We start from the raw sequence: 18,848 nt of genomic DNA, 5'->3' as shown, positions 1-18,848 counted from the left end.
GGGAGACAGGTCCACTGATCTAACACTCAGATGCTGCAATGATGTCAGATTGCCACAGAAATACGTGGGGCAGGTTCTGTACTTTCCTGGTCCTGGCTGCGCCAGCTGGGTAGCACAGCTTTAAGATGCGTCTTGGATGTGGCCGCCCACTCCAGATTCCACATTTGAGCGGGCAGGACAGCCCTTCTGTGCTGCTGCAGTGGCCAGTAACATTCCCCCAGCAGAGGTCCATGCTGACGTCTGTCGTGTGTCTCCCTCCTGCTAGACTTCACCATCCTTAGGAGGAGAAACTGGGCCCTCTTGGTAATCCTATGGCCTGGCACCAAGCGGGTGACCCGTAAGTGTGTGTGGATGAACTGGACAAATAGCCCCTCCCATTGATGGAGCAGCTGTTAGCTTAGCATTAAACCAGCCGGAACCCTGCCGCAATCGCAGGCAGGCGAGCATGGCCCCTTTGTGCTGCTGCACTGCTCTCTTGTCCTGAGAGTTGTGCTCAGGATGGGGTGCATGGCTGGAGTGCTTGACTTTATACTGCAGTCTCTACTGAACTTTTCTTTTAAGGAAATACAGTGTTTTACTCCCCAGTGCTTGAAAAGAAGCTACCAATTTGCTACTGCCACTGCCACCACCACCTCCAGTCAGGATATGAGTATAAATTAAAATGACGTTCTTTATAACTCCAATTCACCAAAACATAGTCGAGACAAATTTTACTTTATTTTTTGAGATGGCGTCTCGCTCTGTCGCCCAGGCTGGAGTTTAGTGGCATGATCTCAGCTCACTGCAACCCCTGCCTCCCCAGTTCAAGCGATTCTCATGCCTCAGCCTTCCGAGTAGCTGGGATTACAGGCATGCGCCACCATGCCCAGCTAGTTTTTTGTATTTTTAGTAGAGACAGGGTTTTACCATGTTGCCCAGACTAGTCTTGAACTTCTGAGCTCAGGCAATCCACCTGCCTCGGCTTCCCAGAGTGCTGGGATTACAGGCATGCGCCACCGCACACAGCTGAGACAAATTAAAGAAGGCCAAAAAATTGACAGAACCGCAGTGAAGACAGATTTGAAGAAACGAGTTTGTTTTTACGTATATGATGTGTATATTTTTACATCTTTGATTTTGTGTCTGTATCTTAAAATGGAACTAATTTCAGTCATTTTATTAATCCTTCTCAGCAATTAAGTGTCCATTTTTTACAGGATACAGAAAAGCAAAAGGGAAAACAAGCCATGCCTGAAAAACATGAAAGTGAAATGTCTCAAGTGAAGCAAAAAAGCAAAAAACTCTTAAATATTAAGAAAGAAATCCCAACAGATGTGAAACCCAGGTGAGAGAAATAAGTGTACAGAGAAATAAGGTCTATAAAGAAGTTGCTGGCGAAAACCAGGTGCTGTTTTGATTTGGCCATTTGGCTGGCTGGTTGGCTTTTAGGGGAGTTGATAGCAAAATCCAGGTGCTACGTCACATTCCTCTTGGGATTTTTCTGTCACCTGACATGTACTGTTGTTGACTCGGAATAGCCATATGCTTCTCAAGTCAGATGTGCAGAGGGCAGAGCTCACGATCTGTTATAAAAATTTAGGAGGAAAATTTCTGTTGGTGATTCAGTCCCAGGCTGAGATCCATTTTACTTCTGCAGAAAGATGACCTTGACGATTGAACCACAGGTACAAGCATAACTTTCCTCCAAAAGATCTCTGAGTCTGTTGAATTGTTAACCCAGTTGGGATCTAGAGTTCCGTGCCATAAAACTTGGAAAAGTTTATTCTTACCTTAAAAATGGTTCAGAGCAGGTGTCACCAGTCAGACAGTTCTACCATTAAATAACTCCAGTTCCTCCCCATGGAATGGGATTCAGTGGCCCCCGGGGAGGGCTTGTGCAGGCTGTTTCCCCAGGGAGATGAGTGAGTTGAACTGTTGGATTATTAACTGAAGTTACTTCACATTTTCATTAAACCTTGGCTCAGCATCTACCTGATAATTTTAGTGTTGGTGCGTCAGTAATACCTTTCCTGGTTCATTGTATAGAACTGTCATCAGCACGGGAGCTGCTGTCTACCCGCTTGTGGGTTGTGATCAGTGGAAAGTGACAGAGGAAGTCGAATAAATTAGGTGTAAATTTAAAAGGAAGACATGGCTTGTCTGTCATCATAAGTGTGGGCCATAGATTTGTGGAAGGTCTATTCTTACTCTGATCCTGGGAATCATACTTGAGTTTTGCAAAAACACCACTAACCTAGACTCTGTCCCTAGATTATATGGCTTCAGGCAGGGCCAGTCCTGTTCTATAGAACCCAAAAGCTAGTAAGAAATTAGTGATAACTGCAGTAAAATTTAACCTTGTCCCTGAATTTATGAAATAATACAGTATATGGTGGTGCTTAGTAATGAAGTATTTGTACCTAAAATTTACTCTTTTGTGGAAATTGTTAGTTCAAGTGACCAGGTCCCACAATTTGTTGAGAGCAGTCAGGCCCAGGTAGAAGGAATGTCAAGCAGAGTGGTATCAGGTGGTTGATCATTTGAAGGGGAGAGAGAAAAGGAGCCCACTTCTTCTGAAGAGGAGGTTCACATACTTGGATCTCTCCTGAGAGAAATCCACCTGAGACACCAATATCCTGGCACCCCAGGACAGGAATAACACTGGGCTACTAGCTAGAGATTCTTCTTCTTGGCCTTTTTCAGGCTTAGGTGAGTGATCAGATATTTTAAAGTAAATAAGGCTAGTAAGTCCAAATAATGAAAATCCTCATTTTTACATTTGCAGAAATCTTGTGAGGTAGACAGACATGCAGTAATTCCTATGATGATAAATTTTAAAACCAGTGCACCTAAGAATTATCTTAGAGGTACCATTCCATAGGTGACTGTCACCAAATTGGCCCTGTTGATTAGCCCTCAGGCCTGAGGTTAGTATTGTTAAGCAGATAGAACACACTAATCCTAACCCCCATCCCTGTTCCACTGACTTACGTTGTATTCTGATTTTTTTTACAAGTTGACCATCAGCAAATTTGCATTTGAAAAGTTAGTCAAAGAGGTCGCTTGAGTGTCATTACCTTTGCAAGGGTTTTTAGTTCTCTTGTAAACCAAAAAGCTTAGAGTGATCAGTCCTGAACCGCCTAGTCAAGGGGCAGTTATAGCAATAACCCGTGCTCTCTCAATATGTAGTTAAAAGATAAATCATTACCAGAACACAAATCAAGCCGTGTGCTTGAAACTGTCTTTTGTAACTGGAGAAATCTATATGCAACCTTTCTTCTATCCTCCTTTATCTGATCTCTTTAAACTCACTGATCTCTTGTTTTTCTGAACTCGAGGATGAAAGTATTGAGTCAGAATTTATTAGTTCATCAATCATTTAATCAAATAAAGACTGGTTTTTTAAATAACCGGAGAAGGTTGGCTTTCTGAACAGAGCCATTCTGTGACTCCACTGCATTCTGATAATAAATGTCAAACAAACACTGTCACTCAGAATCACAGCCAGTCCTAGCTTTAGTGATTCCTGAAATTCCTGTCACCTTTTAGTGTGTTAATATATAACCTCACATATCTGAAGGGCAGGTACACATCTTTTAATAAGATATGTCATTAATAAGGCATATATCATTGCTGTCTTTCGGAAGCTTTATGAGAGGTGATAAAGCCAGAGGAGTGGCTCAGCCCCATCCATCCACACTCCCAAGAGTTGACCTCAAAAAAAAATCACTTGCTAGGAAATAGGAGGGTGGGGCTGCAGCAACAGAAATCTGATCTAACCGTGTTTTCCAGCTATGGCAACATAGAAATGGGCCTGCAGACCTCCGGAAAACTGTAGTCTATGGCAGAGATGCCAAGGAATGGGAATCAGATCTCAGGCACTGAAGGTTTCTGCAGAACCAGGAAGGGCCCAGGGCATCCCTGGTTTAGGACCCTGAGTATTCACTGATCCTTTTGTTTTTCTATTTGTTTATCAACAGTATATGTTTACATAAATGTAATAATCTAAGCAAAAGAAGTAGATTAATCATATTATCTGTAAAAATCTGCTTAAATAACACGCTCAACTCAGGGCCAAGGGCCGTGAACACCACACTGCACACGCCAGCCCCAGACCTGTCAGCACTGAGAAAACCCTGCTCCATAGCGGGTCACGTCCCTAGCTGTGTCCTCAGCTCTGCCTCTCTCCTCCCCAGACAGAAATGTGTACTGTGTATTACAGGAATAAAAATAGGCCAGGCTTGAGTCAGGTGTAACATTGTGAAAAGCAAAAATAAAAAGAATACGAAATCTCAGAATATTAAGAAAAAGAAAAATATTATTATTAAAAAATGGAGGAAAATATATTATAAAAATAAGCCAGGTGTGGTAGCTCACATCTATAATCCCAGCACTTTGGGAGGTCAAGGCAGGAGGATTGCTTGAGCCCAGGAGTTCAAGATCAGCCTGGAAAATATGGCAAGACCTTATCTTACAAAAAGTTTTTCTTTTAAATTAGCCAGGTGTGATGGCACACACCTGTAGTCCCAACTACTAGGGAGGCTGAGGCAGGAGTTAGAGACTGCAGAGAGCCCAGGAGTTAGAGACTCAGGAGTTGAGTCCAGGAGTTAGAGACTGCAGAGAGCCGTGATTGCACCACTGCACTCTAGCCTGAGAACAGACTGAGACCCTGTCAGTAAATAAATAAATAAAACCTGGCATCTGAACCACCTGTTTTTCCTTTTTAAAAAGAATCACTTCAGTCTGGGCACGGTGGCTCACACCTGTAATCCCACTGTAATCCCAGCACTTTGGGAGGCCAAGGACGGCAGATCACCAGAGGTCAGGACTTCGAGACCAGCCTCGCCAACATCGTGAAACCCCATCTCTGTTAAAAATACAAAAATTAACCAAGCATGGTGGCACACACCTGTAATCCCAGCTACTCAGGAGGCTGAGGCAGGAGAATTGCTTGAGCCTGGGAGGCAGAGGTTACAGTGAGCCAAGATCGTGCCACTGCACTCCAGCCTGGGTGACAGAGTGAGACTCTGTCTCAAAAAAATGAATCGCTTCAATTAAGTTGGCCGTTACCCATTTTATTCAGAAGCCTTAAAAAAGGATTCTTGATAGAGATCATCTGGCTTAATTTAGGAAAGTATGAATCAGCAAAAATAACAGGAGTTGTCTGGCACCTTTCTTCTTAAAAACCAATTACTTTTACAGTGGCACAGAATTTAGTTTTGTATAAATAGCTACCCACGCACACTTAAAAATAGATCACACCCACACCACCTCCACCACCAGAGGGCTGGTGTCTACTATGGGAGCCTTTGGGGTTTTTTTAGAAGATGGGTTTTTTAAGTAACCCTGTCAGTCAGAAGTAGAAGAGATACCAGAGATATTATAATGTAGCATTCATCATCTGGCCCATAAACAGTGGATTTTTCACTTCAGTTTGTTATCCTACCTAAAATTCTACTTATTTGGGCTAACGGAAACCCTTTGGCTTTTTGGTTTGCTCTCTTACTAATTCCAGATATAATACCTACTTATTATGGAAAACTTGTGAAATACAACAAAACAAAAGAATGAAAAGAAAATGTCCTTTGACCCTACCACCTTATAAAATGTTTGTAAATAGCCTTCTTAAATGTATTTGTTTATTTATGAGCTCACACTTTACATTGAGGATGTTGGGGAAGGAGGGTGTTATGGTGCTGTTAGATCTGGAAAGTTGGAACTCTTCTCACCTTTGAAATCTCCTGTGAATGAGCACAGCAGATTGCCTCTGACCCAGAACCTAGCTGAAATGTACTGTATCCAGTGGGCTGGGAGGACAGAAGGCAACATGGTGCATGAAGAACTTGGAGGATGGGGCCGGGAGTCCTGAGTAGTATCACACGCTTGAGGGTTGGGAGCAGAAAGCACACTGAAATGTGGAAAATGCCGGCGATGCATCCATTTTACACCATCTGTGTAGACTTTGTAGATTTGGAATGAAAAGCTAGCTATCAGCTCAGCCCTGAACTGACAGCTGTCACCAGGAGCTCTGTGGAGATCCCTGAGGATTCTTGGAAGATTTCTCCAAAGGGGCCACTGGGCTCTCTGAGCTGCATCTCAGCCTTTGCTGGAAAAGGTCCTTCTTGGACCACATTAGCTGAGCTCCTTCCGGAGGTCCTCCCAGTCCCAGACATGGTCTTGGTGGGCATTAGAGATGTGGCTTCATAAAGAGTGCCTTTGTAGCTCATATAGGTATTCTGCTCACAATGCTGTCTTCCATGGGCCAGCTACCCAGTTCATTTCTCTCAGAGATTCATTCTTTCCAGCTGCTGTCTCCCAGCAGGTTTTCCTATCTCACTTATTGAGCTTTGGAAACTTAAGATATATTTATACATGCTTATTATCTTAAGCTTACCTCAAAATCTTTCAGAAAGCGTCACTCTAAATAAATCAATAAAAAATATATTTAATTTTTTTGCTTAAGATTAACCCTGAGTTCAAGAATAAGGAAGAAAATTCATCCTAGCCCACTCCCTGTAGTAACCAGGAACTTAGCTCTGGGTCACCTCATAATTTCTATGAGAAAAATTTGTTCAGTTTTGAATAGTGGAGTCTCTAATGTTATAGATGTGAGATCTTTCAAAATCTTCATGTTCAGGAATCCCACTGGTGGTGGTCTAGATGCTGGGAGAGACTCACTCGCAGGCAGAATGACCGCACTTCCAGCCCTGAGCAGCAAGTTGGAGCTAAGGGCTTTCTTTCTATGCCTTATCTGAGATAGATCCTCCCTCACGTTACGTATTATTAAATAATGGACCTCAGTTCATTGTCAGCACTCGGAATAGCAAAGGTTCAGTCTGCAAGTGCTGAATGTCTGCTGGGCAGTCTTAGCTACAGCATTGGGCATGCAGCCAGTCCTGAGTTAGGACCAAGGGTAGATAACGCCCCAGGAAGCCACATTAGCTTCCTGCATGCAGTTGTATTGTAGAAGAATTACAATCTTAATGACTTCCGTCCTCCAAAACAGAGGAATACATTTGTATTTTCCATCCCTGATTGTCTTTCAGTTCATTAGAACTACCATATACTCCCCCTTTGGAAAGTAAGCAACGTAGAAATCTCCCAAGCAAGATTCCTCTTCCAACTGCAATGACAAGTGGATCCAAATCACGAAATGCCCAGAAAACAAAAGGTATCGTCATCTTGTTCTCTATGATCATGCCTTACGGATCTTTTCATAGTGCACTGTATTAACAATTGTTGTGCATTATCAGTAAGCAGTCAGTAGTTATTAGTCAGGCAAGGCTAAGGCTGTGTTCTTGTCCTCATTAGAAGGTTCATTGAAATAGACCTGAAAGAAAGGAATTATTCTCCATTAACCATGTTCTTTTCTGATTTTTGTGCAGGTACAAGTAAGTTAGTGGATAACAGACCACCTGCCCTAGCAAAATTCCTCCCGAATAGTCAAGAATTAGGCAACACCAGTAGCTCAGAGGGTGAAAAAGACTCTCCTCCACCGGAGTGGGATTCCGTTCCAGTTCACAAACCCGGCAGCTGTAAGTATAGTAGTTTAGAAACCACAGGGCTCCACTTACCCACAATCCACCCCACTCTGGGCATGGAACTCTTCAGGGGCATGTTGCTTTAAAATACCCATTGACAGTGCTTTGCCAGCTAAGAGCCCATTGTTAACTAGCCTAATCAGTGTCTAAACTGCCGTAGGTTGAAATCAGTCCTGGTAAGATTATTTACATCAGGGGACTCATTCAACAATTCACATCAGGGCTTTTTTTTTTTTTCAGGGAGCTGGTATACTAGCACACCACTGCCCAATGTGCAAAATGGAATGGTCTGTTTGGAGTGGTTAATCTTCTAAAGAATTGTTTGCCTTATAAAAGTATTGACTCAGCTATCCTTTACCTGATGAGTTCCTCATTTATAGTGTAATTGTTTTTGTAAGAATTCCATCCTCTCAACTTTACCCACGTCTTTTTACATACGCAACCTACACAAAGGTTTCATTATTTTTCTCACTACCTTGACCTTGTTTCTCCAGTTTGGCCTGCAGTAAATCAAGACAGTAGGCACAGTCAACCAAAATAGAAATCCTCACCCTACAGACACTCGACCTGAAATAGGGGGCAACAGAGACCAGAAAAGGGAGCGGCTGACAGCAGGGATTTGAGATCAAGAGAGGTCCTGGCTTTAGGACTGATTGGTCCGCACTCACCACTGTGTTGGAGTGTACCAGAGGGCAAGTCAGGAAGACCAGAGATGCAGTCAGGTTTGAGCAACAGTCGGGTCATTGAAGGTGAAAGGAGTTGGACGAAGGGCAGGCTCACTGGGCTGAATGAGGGCAGAGAGCCTTGGAGGCTCGGGTAGGGCGTCCACGCTCTCGCCGGAATGTGTAGATACATCCTGGAAAGAGATGCTCTCTGAGATACATCCTGTAGCCCTATTTGCCATGAGACTTTCTGGCACCTTTTAGTACTACTTTTTGCCAGGGGTGGGATACAATCCTAAATCCTTCACTCAGCAAATCTTGAAGAAGACCGTAGGTGGTCCGTGTGTCCAGGTGGGATGCTTCTGCTTCCTAGCGCCCCCTGAGGTTTCTGCTGGCCATTGGCTCTTGGCTTAACACTCCACGATTTAGGCAGTTCCCCATTAAACAGATGCCACTTTCAGCAACAGAACACAGCCCCTGGAGCCAGTTTCACAGGGGTGTTCTGAGGCCCAGTGAGGTGACATGAGCCGTGTTGGTGACGTAATGACACAAGCATGCAGAACCATGCTGCCGGGAGAGCAGGTGACAGCCAGACACAGCCACAAACTGGCTGGCAGCATCCCCACCTGGTGGCACCTGAGCCACATGTTGACATCACTCCCTCTGTGTGGAGGGGAAAGGATGACAGGACCCAACCCCAGGCAGGAGATTTTGGTGCCACTCCTCGGGGCAGGAATGTGGGAAATGGCAGGCCAGCCCTCTGGAAGAGGAACTGTGAAGGGCCCAGTGCCGCATGCCTCAGTTTCCTGCCTGGCTCTTCCACAGAGGCCAGCTGGTGCATCTGAGCATGGCGCCTCAGGGCAGAGCTCCACGGTGTGCACTGGAGGAAGAGATGCAGAGCTTGTCTCCTCAGCCCACGTCTGTGCAGTCCTTTTGTGTGTTTCTAGCCAAGCAATCCCTTACACTGGTTCCAAGCCCTGTGACCTCTCTGCCCTCACTGCCAGCGTTACTAAAATGTTCCAGCAGAGCTCCACTCGATAGAGAATATGGGTGGAGGAAACCCAGAAGAGTCGGTCCCACATGCTCTCCATCACTTTTACCTTCCTGCTCTGCCCCAGCTTTCTCATCCCCTTTTATCCCTTCGCCTCCCTTGGTGTTTCGTCTTGCTTAGACCTGAAGTTCTGCGAGCACTGTTGGCAGTGCCAAGCTTAGTGCAAGTTCCTTGGGGTGAAAGCGTTGGTCCCACCCAAGACTGTGCAGCCAGCATGTGGCAGTAGCCGCTGGGGGAGTTGTGCAGCCTCTGTGTAAAGATCTCTCCATCCCAAGTAGCACCCCTTAGCATGGTGCCCTATACCATCTGTACCACATGAGTTGCAGAGAAAATGCTCCTTGAATAATTTCATGATTTAAAAAGGCAAAAAATACAAAGGGTTATTAAAAGGAAAAGCAAATCAGAAGCCACAAAGGAAAATTTTAATATTTGAATCAAAACGTTCTCTAATTGCAGCTCGTGTACTGTTCAGTCTCCCCTTCACTGCTACCTCAAGCACTGTTCAGTAGGGGCTTTTGCTAACTTCCCTTTGCTTTTCCTGTTTCATTTCATCATCACTGTCTTAGGAGCATCTGCAGTACTGGGCCCTGTGAAACACATTCCACGCACAGGAGCTGCCCGCACCTTTCCCCAGGACAGGCACCTCGGGAGGATAGAGCGCACACAAAACGGAGCACAGCCTGCTCCAAGTGTGGGCACTGCCTGAGGGGACGAGTCACTGCAGGGGCGGAGCAAGGCCAGAGGAAGTGGCTAGGGAAGGGTCAGGACAGTTGTACAAATAGCAAGCCGACAGTGTAGACGTGGTGTCAGATGGGAGGCCTCAGAGGAGCTTGACGGGGACAGAGATTCGAGCAGGGCTCATAAGGGAGAGCGGTGTGAGACACGTCCTGAGTGTGGGCATCAGGTCAGCAGATCCACAGAGCCAGCGAGGAGGGGCCCATGTCATCAAGGGGTGAGAGTGGGCGGGTGGGAGACAGGACCGTGAGTCTGGCACCAGTACTGGCAGCACTGGGGAAGGTGAGAGAGAAGGTAGCAGGCAGCCCTGAGGATGGGGGAGTGGAGAGCACGGGCTTCCAAGGGAAGGCTGCTTTGCTCGGCAGGGCCATGCTGGAGGCGTGACCTAGCCAAGACATGGGAAACCTTGAGCCCTGAGCCCTGGGGGTAGGGGAGAAGCAGCTTGTGCTACAGGGTGTGACCAGGGAAGCAAGAGGCAGCAGGCAGAGCGGCTGCAATGTGGCAGTGAGGGGATGGGAGAAGTGGAGTGGGGGGTACTCAGGGTACGCAGAAATCTCACAAGGCAGGAGGGGCCAGCCAGGTAGCGAGCTGGCCAGGCCTGGGCTGGGGGTCGTGCCCTGTGGTGATGGGAATTCACAGGGCCAAGCTCTCCCCCACCTTCTTCCTCTTGCAGTAGCTACAGCAGCACCAAGTTGCACACAATAGGTGTGCAAAATGATACATTTTTCTGATAAAAGGTATACATATTTCCGTTTACTGAGTAGAGAACGTTATTTTATGACTGAAATTTTTTGTTTTAATTTCAGAGATGGGGTCAGGCTGGAGTGCAATGGTGTGATTATAGCTCACTGCAGCCTCAAACTCCTGGCTCAAGCCTCCCACCTCAGCCTCCCAAAGTGCTGAGGTTACAGGTCCGAGCCACTGTGCCCAGCCTGTTTTAGATTTTTTTAAACAGCTGTATAGACATTACTTTAAAGGGCATAGGAATATACTAGGAGCTTAATAGGGATCAGAGCTGCACATCCCAGTCACGCCAATGGAGAGGCTTTACTGAACTTGGGGATTCAGCCCGGAACACTGCACCTCCCACAGCTGTAAACCTGTGTGTAGGCACGAGGATTTTCCAGGTCCCCAGGCAGCGACCTCAGCTGTCCACCCCTGGAGGATGTGGAAGACCCTCCTCCCCTACCTGAGGTGGGAGAAGTGAAGACATTGACTGTCGCCACACAACACAGCAGGGACCGGGCACGCTCTTGCTCCCCTCAAATCCCCGAGTGCAGAGAGATGTGGCTGCTTTCTCTTTAAAACCTGTTAAACAGAACACATCTAAGAGCTTTTGTTTGTTTTCTTTGTAGAAGGGCTTGAGTTATGCATAGTCTTAGAGAACATTCAAAGTGATTTGGAAGAGTGCTAATCAAAACACCACACTAACGAGCCCTTTTGTTTTTAATTTCCAGCTACTGATAGTCTTTATAAACTTTCTCTGCAAACCCTCAACGCAGACATTTTCTTAAAACAACGCCAGACCTCACCGACACCTGCTTCCCCGTCTCCCCCAGCTGCCCCCTGCCCCTTTGTGGCCCGGGGCAGCTACAGCAGCATCGTCAACAGCAGCTCCAGCAGGTAGGCCTGCTGCTTCCTTTCCGGTCCTCAGCTTGAAATGTGCGTAAAACCCGATGTCACACCCTTTAAATGGAAACACAGCGGCCACAGACCACTGTCTGGTGTTACTTCTGATGGCTGCCAGCTTGTGTGGGCCCTTTTACCTGGGGTCCACCCCCGCTTCCTGCTGCTGTGCCCAGCTCCAACAGTAACCCGGTTCCCATTCTAATCCATTCATTCTTACCACCCGTGGACCGAGAAATGCACCATTTAACTCACTAGAGTGATATTCTCAGTGAGCTAATGAACATTTACTAAGCCTTACATGAAGACCTAAAGGGGATTCCTGTGAGTTGGGAGTATGGGTTTATGTGACACTAATTTTGGCCTTTGGACAATTTGGCTTAGGACTTAGAAGGGCAGGACCTGGTCCAAGACCGTTGTGCTGGGTGAGGTGCTGCAGTAGGGGATGTGTGCACCTGGGAGGGCAGCCTCCTGACCACACAGACAGGATGCAGGAAGCATGCTGTTCTCCGAGGCACGGAGCCTCACTCGTGTCCGCCTGCCACAGTGTACCGCAAGCCTGACGGTCACGGATGGCACTCTCACCGTGTGCCTCGCCGTGGCGTGGGCTTCTGTGCATCGCGTCACCGGCCAGCCTGGGGTCAGGTCCTCCCCGCCGTTGCCCAAGAGGCAGTGACCACTGAGGCTGGGGGAGCCACCCGGCTTCTGGGCCTTGCCACAGGAGCACCTCGCCGTGTCCTGGCAGGGAAGGAGACTCTCTGAGGCCCCGCCCTTTCCGGTGTCGGTGGCTGCCCTCTGCATTTCCTGCCGAGTGGCTCTCTAGCATTCTTCACAAAAGTGTGATCGAAGCCTCTGCCAGTCCGTAAATTGTGATCCCTGCCCTGGTCTCTTTCATAGTGATCTTTTGTTTTCTTACCTTTCTCCAGAAAGCCCTCTATCTCTGTCTGATTAAGCAGTCTGAGGCCCCAGAGCATGTGACATGAGGCTGAGCGATGCTCTGTGAGCTGCCCCACTGCAGAGAAGCCCACTCAGGGCTCAGTCCTGCCAGCCCCACACCTCCCCGAGACAGGGCACTGCTGATGAGGAATGAGTTATCTCTTTGCTTCTTTTTCAAGTGACCCTAAAATAAAACAGCCAAATGGAAGCAAACACAAGTTGACAAAGGCAGCCTCGCTCCCGGGTAAGAACGGCAACCCCACTTTTGCTGCAGTCACGGCTGGCTACGACAAGAGCCCAGGTCAGTGCCTTTGCTTCAGAGACCTGCCACGCCAGGCGCCAGGCCTGGTGGAATGACCTCTGTCCTAATGTGCCTTCCATTGATTGAGCGTCCATTGTTACAGGTGGGAATGGCTTTGCTAAAGTTTCTTCAAACAAAACAGGTTTCTCCAGCAGCCTTGGCATTTCACACGCTCCTGTTGACAGCGATGGCTCAGACAGGTACGGTAGACCACCACTAACCGCTAGAAAGACGGAAGGCTTCTCAAGTCGGGTTAGCACCTTTTATCCATAAATGGGTTTCAGGGCATTTTTCCCCTAATTTACAAGGAGGCATTTGTCAGAAGTGGTCAAGTGCCTCTAAGAAATCATGTCTGCTGGGTGGAAGCAGAAAGCTGGCTGCGGTGCCTTCCCCAGGGGGTCCAGATAGAGAAAGGGGGCACCCATGCCTGTCTCAGCCGGGCAGACACGCATGTTACACCTGTTCTCACTCTCCTCCATCTCCTGGTCTGTGGTAAGATGTGATCTGATCATTAAAAACAGAAGAGCAAAAGTGACTTGGGAGGGGGGAAATCTGGAGCAAATACTAGCCAATTTATAGTAAATCATTGGCCACGCCTCTTTCTTGAGCCAGGCTTGTTTATCATGCAGGGGGTGTGGTGGCCTGCAGTAGTCACGTTGGTTGACTTTTCCAGATAAGCAACAATAGAGCCCCAATTTACCTACTTTGCACTAATAGGAAATGAGTTCTAGATTTGAAATAGGTTTTAAATAAATCTTCCAGTACCAAAAAGCAAACAGAAGGAAAAAATGTCTGTTTCTCTGCAAAACACTTGCTTTGAACCAGGCTGTGAGCTAGTGATAGGGCATCTGGAGCTCTGGGGCTCCCTCCAACTCAACCCTTGTGGTAAGCAGCCATTGTTCAGCTCTTTTGTCTTTGTTTTTAATATTTGAGTACCCCCAGTTGAAGCAGTGTCTCCTGTTTGTGAAGCTGTGCACTATGGATTCGTTTGCACTAACCACCATACATTTTTGTGTGTTGCATTTTCCTCTTGTAACATTTAGCTCGGGTTTGTGGAGTCCCGTCAGCAACCCAAGCAGCCCTGACTTCACTCCCCTCAATTCGTTCTCCGCCTTTGGAAACTCTTTTAATCTAACTGGTGGTGAGTGTTTAACACTAGATGTGTAACTAATAAGCCTGTGGACAGAGGAAGGGAGAGGAGGTGTGGTTTTGTGTGCTGGAGAACACAGCACAGCAGCACTGTGGAAGAGGCCCCGCAGGAAGCTCCCTGGGAAGGGTCCCCCTCCGCTCTTCCTCCCTCATCCACACCAGCAGCCCAGAGGGGCAGTGGACCAGGCTCGACACGGTGTGCGCACACCAGTTGGTGTGAGTTCCATGGCGGGTATTGAAGGGCTTCACAGAAGGGTTCTGGTCTGAAATGGGACCCCTGAGTGTGCCAGGGGTCCTCTTCTTGCTGTCCAGAACTAGAGGTCACCATGGAAGCTTCGCATTAGCTATCATGTGAGAGTGGGGAATGTTTGCATTTGGATGTGATCGGTGGCATATCAGCTCGTGCACTATGCGTTTGAGTTCTGGAGGACACTCCTGCCCCTACTTCCTCTGGGCTGTGGTGGGGCTGGTGAAGTGGGTGTGGTGGCTCCGGGAGCAGTGGTGGGAGGTATGCCATTGAGTGAAGCTCCATATGCTATAGTGATCATGGCAAAACCAAATATGGACTTGATGACTGTTGCTTTATTTCCAGAAGTTTTCAGCAAACTCGGATTATCTCGATCGTGCAATCAGGCCTCACAGAGGAGCTGGAACGAGTTTAATAGTGGCCCTTCATACCTTTGGGACTCGCCAGCAACAGATCCCAGTCCTTCCTGGCCAGCCAGTTCCGGCTCCCCGACCCACACAGCCACAGTGAGTACTTGGGGCTGGGGCTGGGGCCTGGACCTGGCCCACCCACTTGCCGTCTGCCATTGCTGTGACATGGATGGCACTGACATAGTTATAAACAACAAACAGCAGCATCAGAGGGGTGGGTTAGTACTTTTATTGTCTCCATTGCTTTGTCTTCATATTCTGTCAAAATGACCGATCGATGTTCTTCAGAGCCATTACAATCAGGAAGTTTTAGGAAGAACAACTGAACAGCTATGGGGTTGGTCTCTGGAGTCCCTCCTAATAGATCAAGGGCATTTTCTGCCTCTTCCCAACCTGTAAATGGACCACAAGGGTGACCATAGGCCTATGGCAGGTTCAGATGGTTGAGGGAAGCCTTCGGCATCTGTGCAATGCAGCCACTGGGCACCCAGGAGCAAGCTAGATACTGCATTTACTTTGTTGCTGAGAAGCACCTGTCTCTTAGGTTAGATTTTCAAGAGTGCATTTGTTTGCTTCTTGGCTAAAGTCTTCTGCAAAGACCATGCTGAAAAGAGTATTTTCCTTGCCAAGGAAAATAATTAGTGGTTTTGGCTTCCACAAAATTATGACAGAAAAATATGACCCCACTGTGTTTGCCTCTTTGTTCTCAGAGAAACTAAACATGCAAGGTTTTGTAATAGATATTTCAACTTTACAGATTCCAAAGGTTGTCTTCATGTGTAATTATTCAGCCTTCTGTTTTAAAACCACCTTAACCACTCTTTAAAAGAGAAGTCAGCAAACTTTTTTTTTTTTTTTTGAGACAGTCTTGCTTTGTCGCCCAGGCTGGAGTGCAGTGGCGCAATCTTGGCTCACTACAAGCTCCGCCTCCTGGGTTCACGCCATTCTGCCTCAGCCTCCTGAGTAGCTGGGACTACAGGCGCCCACCACCACACCCGGCTAATTTTTTGTATTTTTAGTAGAGACGGGGTTTCACCATGTTTGCCAGATGATCTCGATCTCCTGACCTCGTGATCCGCCCACCTCGGCCTCCCAAAGTGGGAGTCAGCAAACTTTCTATAAAGAGTCAGATAGTAACTATTTGAGGCTCTGAAGGCCATGCTTCACCACTGCCATTGCAGTGCACAGGCCGATGGGCGCAGCTGTGTTCCAATACAACTTTTCTTTACAAAAGTAGGCAGAGCTGGATTTGGTCCACAAGCTGTCTTTTTTAAAATATCACAACCAGCCGGCATGATGGCTAGTGCCTGTAATCCCAGCACTTTGGGAGGCTGAGGTGGGAAGATCACTTGAGCCCAGGAGTTTGAGGCTGCAGTGAGGCATGATCATACCACTGCACTCCAGCCTGAGTGATGGAGCAAGACCCTGTCTCAAAAAAATCAGAACCATCTGCTCAAATACATATATATAACATTTGTTCTAAAGTAAACAAAGTAAGAGGAACACATGCCCCAGTCTCATCTTTTCTGTAGCCTTACCCCCTTACCCTTTACCCACTTGACCCTCTGCCTGCCGGGCTCAGTGCTGGACACTTTCTGTTTTGTCGCAGTCGGTCCTCGGTAACACCAGCGGCCTGTGGTCCACCACTCCATTCAGCAGCTCCATTTGGTCCAGCAACCTTAGCAGCGCCCTTCCCTTCACCACTCCAGCAAACACGCTGGCAAGCATCGGCCTCATGGGCACAGAAAACTCCCCTGCTCCTCACGCTCCCTCCACCTCCAGTCCAGCTGATGACTTGGGACAGACCTACAACCCGTGGCGGATATGGAGCCCCACAATTGGAAGAAGAAGCTCGGACCCTTGGTCTAATTCGCACTTTCCTCACGAGAATTAAATTAAGCAAAAAACAAACAAACATAGTGGGCCCTCGTCTAGATCATGATGTGCCAGTTTCTGAGACATCTTTTTAAGTCTCTTACTGCAGCTCCCCTCCCCACCCTCCTCATCTTTGCAAAACAGACCCAAGCAGGGCAGGCTCAGACCACTCGCTTCTTTCAGATCTTTCTTGCAATTATGATAACATGAGATTTGCTGTTGTGCTTTTAGAGAAAAGTTTGGACTCAGCCACAAACTCTAATAAGACCTGTACATCTGAGAACCTTTCCCGTTACTGCGTTTTCACCACCTGTCTTCCCCATGCTTTATTTATCTGTATGAACACAGATTTGACATTACAGCTAAGGAAATAATTTGAGTTGATTCAGAAATCCTGGCATGTGACAATTTTGTTAAATTACCAAGTTTGGTTTTTAATAATTTCTCAATATTATGCGCCAAGATCTAATTTTAAAACTGTATGAGGACTTTGTGCTGAAAATAGAGTATTTTTTTAAAGTAAGGCTGTCTTGGTTTAAAAGCAGATTACAGAAATGTAAGTCAACTTAAGAACAGTGAATGAATGTAAAAACATTCAGTTGAGACCATATGCATTTTCTGTGCTGTTTGTACTTGAGGTATGTAACATTTGTATACCTGAACTTATTTTAAAGATGAACTGAAATGCACATAGCCAAGTCTTGAGATACAAGATTGAATGTGTATTTCTTAAAAATACAACTTTGTGTTGTACTTTGAAATAAATGATGCTTTTTTCAAAAGCCTTGTTTTGTGGTTTTTTTACACACAAGGTGTATTTATTAGGATTTTCTCACACCAAAGTAAACCACCTTATCCTTGCCTTACTCTGTGGAGCTGACAGGTTAAGACGGGGTTTGCCTTCTCATTGCTGGAACTTCCTGCAGTCTAATGGAGTTCTCTGTGTTCCCGTGGCAATCATGGAGGGTCCTTGATCGAAAACAACTTGAAAGCCTGTTTGGATTCATCCAGTAAGCGTTTTCCCTCTGCCACTATCCTAAAAGGCCTCATAAAAAGCAGTAATTGCTACCATTTATTGAATACTGACTCTGTCAGGTACCTGGCTAACACTTTGGGATATGTTGGGTTTCTCCATTATACTTGAGGAACCTGGCTGGGCAGTGCTGGCTCAGAGGCCCCAGGTCAGGCTGACCGCAGATTCACATGGCACCCACTGTGCTGCCTTCCTTCTGGTCACAGTCACCATTCTCAGGAACAGTCTGTGTCCAACTCACCACTGCATGTTCTAACACTGGCCAACCTTCACCAGCCTTCAGTCTGAGGAAGTTGTATGGTGCGAGGAAGACAGAAGAGAGAAGCGGGGCACAGAGGGAAGACAGCAGGGACTCAGGGGCGGCCTGGGGGAGGGCTCTGGGGGCCGCCTGTGGGAGCTTACCAGCAGCAACACAGCATGCAGTGCCCCTTTGGCCCTTTCATTTCTAAATGGTGGCTTGGAGACAAGGGGGGATGCCTTGGGCTATGGCACAGGGGCTGGGGGTACTAGAAACAGCTATTTACCCACTGGTATTGAAATGCTTTAGCAGTTTACCAGCTGATACAGCTATACCCCAAAGCCAGGCTGGATGGAAAGCAACCTGTGTGATACTGAGGAATGGAGCCACAGGTGGCAGTCACACAGGGTGCCATGTAGAAATATCAGCTGGGGCTGCTGGAAACGGAGCCTTGGTGCAGGCTGGAAATGACTTAGCCAAGCCAAGCCTGTAAGGTGCAGTAGTAAAGGCTACACATCTAAATTTTATTTTTTTCTTTTAACTAGAAGTGTGTTGACCCTTTTCCAATTTTAAGACTTTCAACTCCTCCATGGTCCCTGTTGAGTTCACACAGACACGAGGCGAGTCTCAGTATGCCACAACGCATCGGTTGGTTTAATCTTGCCTGTTCCAACTTGCTTTTCTCATTGTCTTGTTTCCAGTCTGTGTTAAAGCCAGGCTTTGCTAGGTAACATAAATGTTCTGTTGGAGGCTAGTTACATCATGAAATCAAAACTATCCCCATGAAGGTGGGAGTGATTTAGTCAAAATGTTACTTGGCGTGATTGTGAATCTGACCTTTTCTCTGCTTTACACCAAAGCTCATAGAACAAGTCTCATTGTTTTGACAACTTGTGATTTGTCCCTCGGGGACACCAGATTTCCTGTGCAACCAGAGCTATGGTGTGTAGGCTGACATCAGGCCTTGTACAATGTTAGCAGCAGGGTTTCCTACGTGCACTTGCACGATCAGGACAAATTCAAGTCTTGGGATTCTCTTTCTACACCAAAGCAGATAATGAGGTG

The 18,848-nt window shown here is 46.9% G+C and overlaps 1 protein-coding gene across 3 annotated transcripts in view; it reads left to right on the top strand.

Annotated features, from left to right (window-relative positions):
- The window catches only part of TMEM131 (transmembrane protein 131), a 236,839-nt gene extending 219,545 nt beyond the window's left edge, over positions 1 to 17,294 (top strand). For 2 of the 3 annotated variants that reach the window (XM_004031466.5, XM_055378493.2), the window contains 9 exons: positions 1,197 to 1,324; positions 7,026 to 7,150; positions 7,365 to 7,514; positions 11,426 to 11,591; positions 12,710 to 12,831; positions 12,935 to 13,031; positions 13,875 to 13,972; positions 14,573 to 14,733; positions 16,247 to 17,294. In XM_004031466.5, the coding sequence (XP_004031514.2) occupies positions 1,197 to 1,324; positions 7,026 to 7,150; positions 7,365 to 7,514; positions 11,426 to 11,591; positions 12,710 to 12,831; positions 12,935 to 13,031; positions 13,875 to 13,972; positions 14,573 to 14,733; positions 16,247 to 16,531 (1,332 nt within the window). In that variant the 3' untranslated portion in view covers positions 16,532 to 17,294. The remainder of the gene's footprint in view (positions 1 to 1,196; positions 1,325 to 7,025; positions 7,151 to 7,364; positions 7,515 to 11,425; positions 11,592 to 12,709; positions 12,832 to 12,934; positions 13,032 to 13,874; positions 13,973 to 14,572; positions 14,734 to 16,246) is intronic. The other variant, XM_055378492.2, reaches the window with a different exon arrangement.
- Positions 17,295 to 18,848: the final 1,554 nt, after the last annotated feature.

The sequence above is a fragment of the Gorilla gorilla genome, chromosome 12 (genome assembly GCF_029281585.2).
Source record: "Gorilla gorilla gorilla isolate KB3781 chromosome 12, NHGRI_mGorGor1-v2.1_pri, whole genome shotgun sequence".
In the NCBI taxonomy this organism is placed as follows: domain Eukaryota; kingdom Metazoa; phylum Chordata; class Mammalia; order Primates; family Hominidae; genus Gorilla; species Gorilla gorilla.
This window is presented reverse-complemented; position numbering and strand designations above follow the sequence as displayed.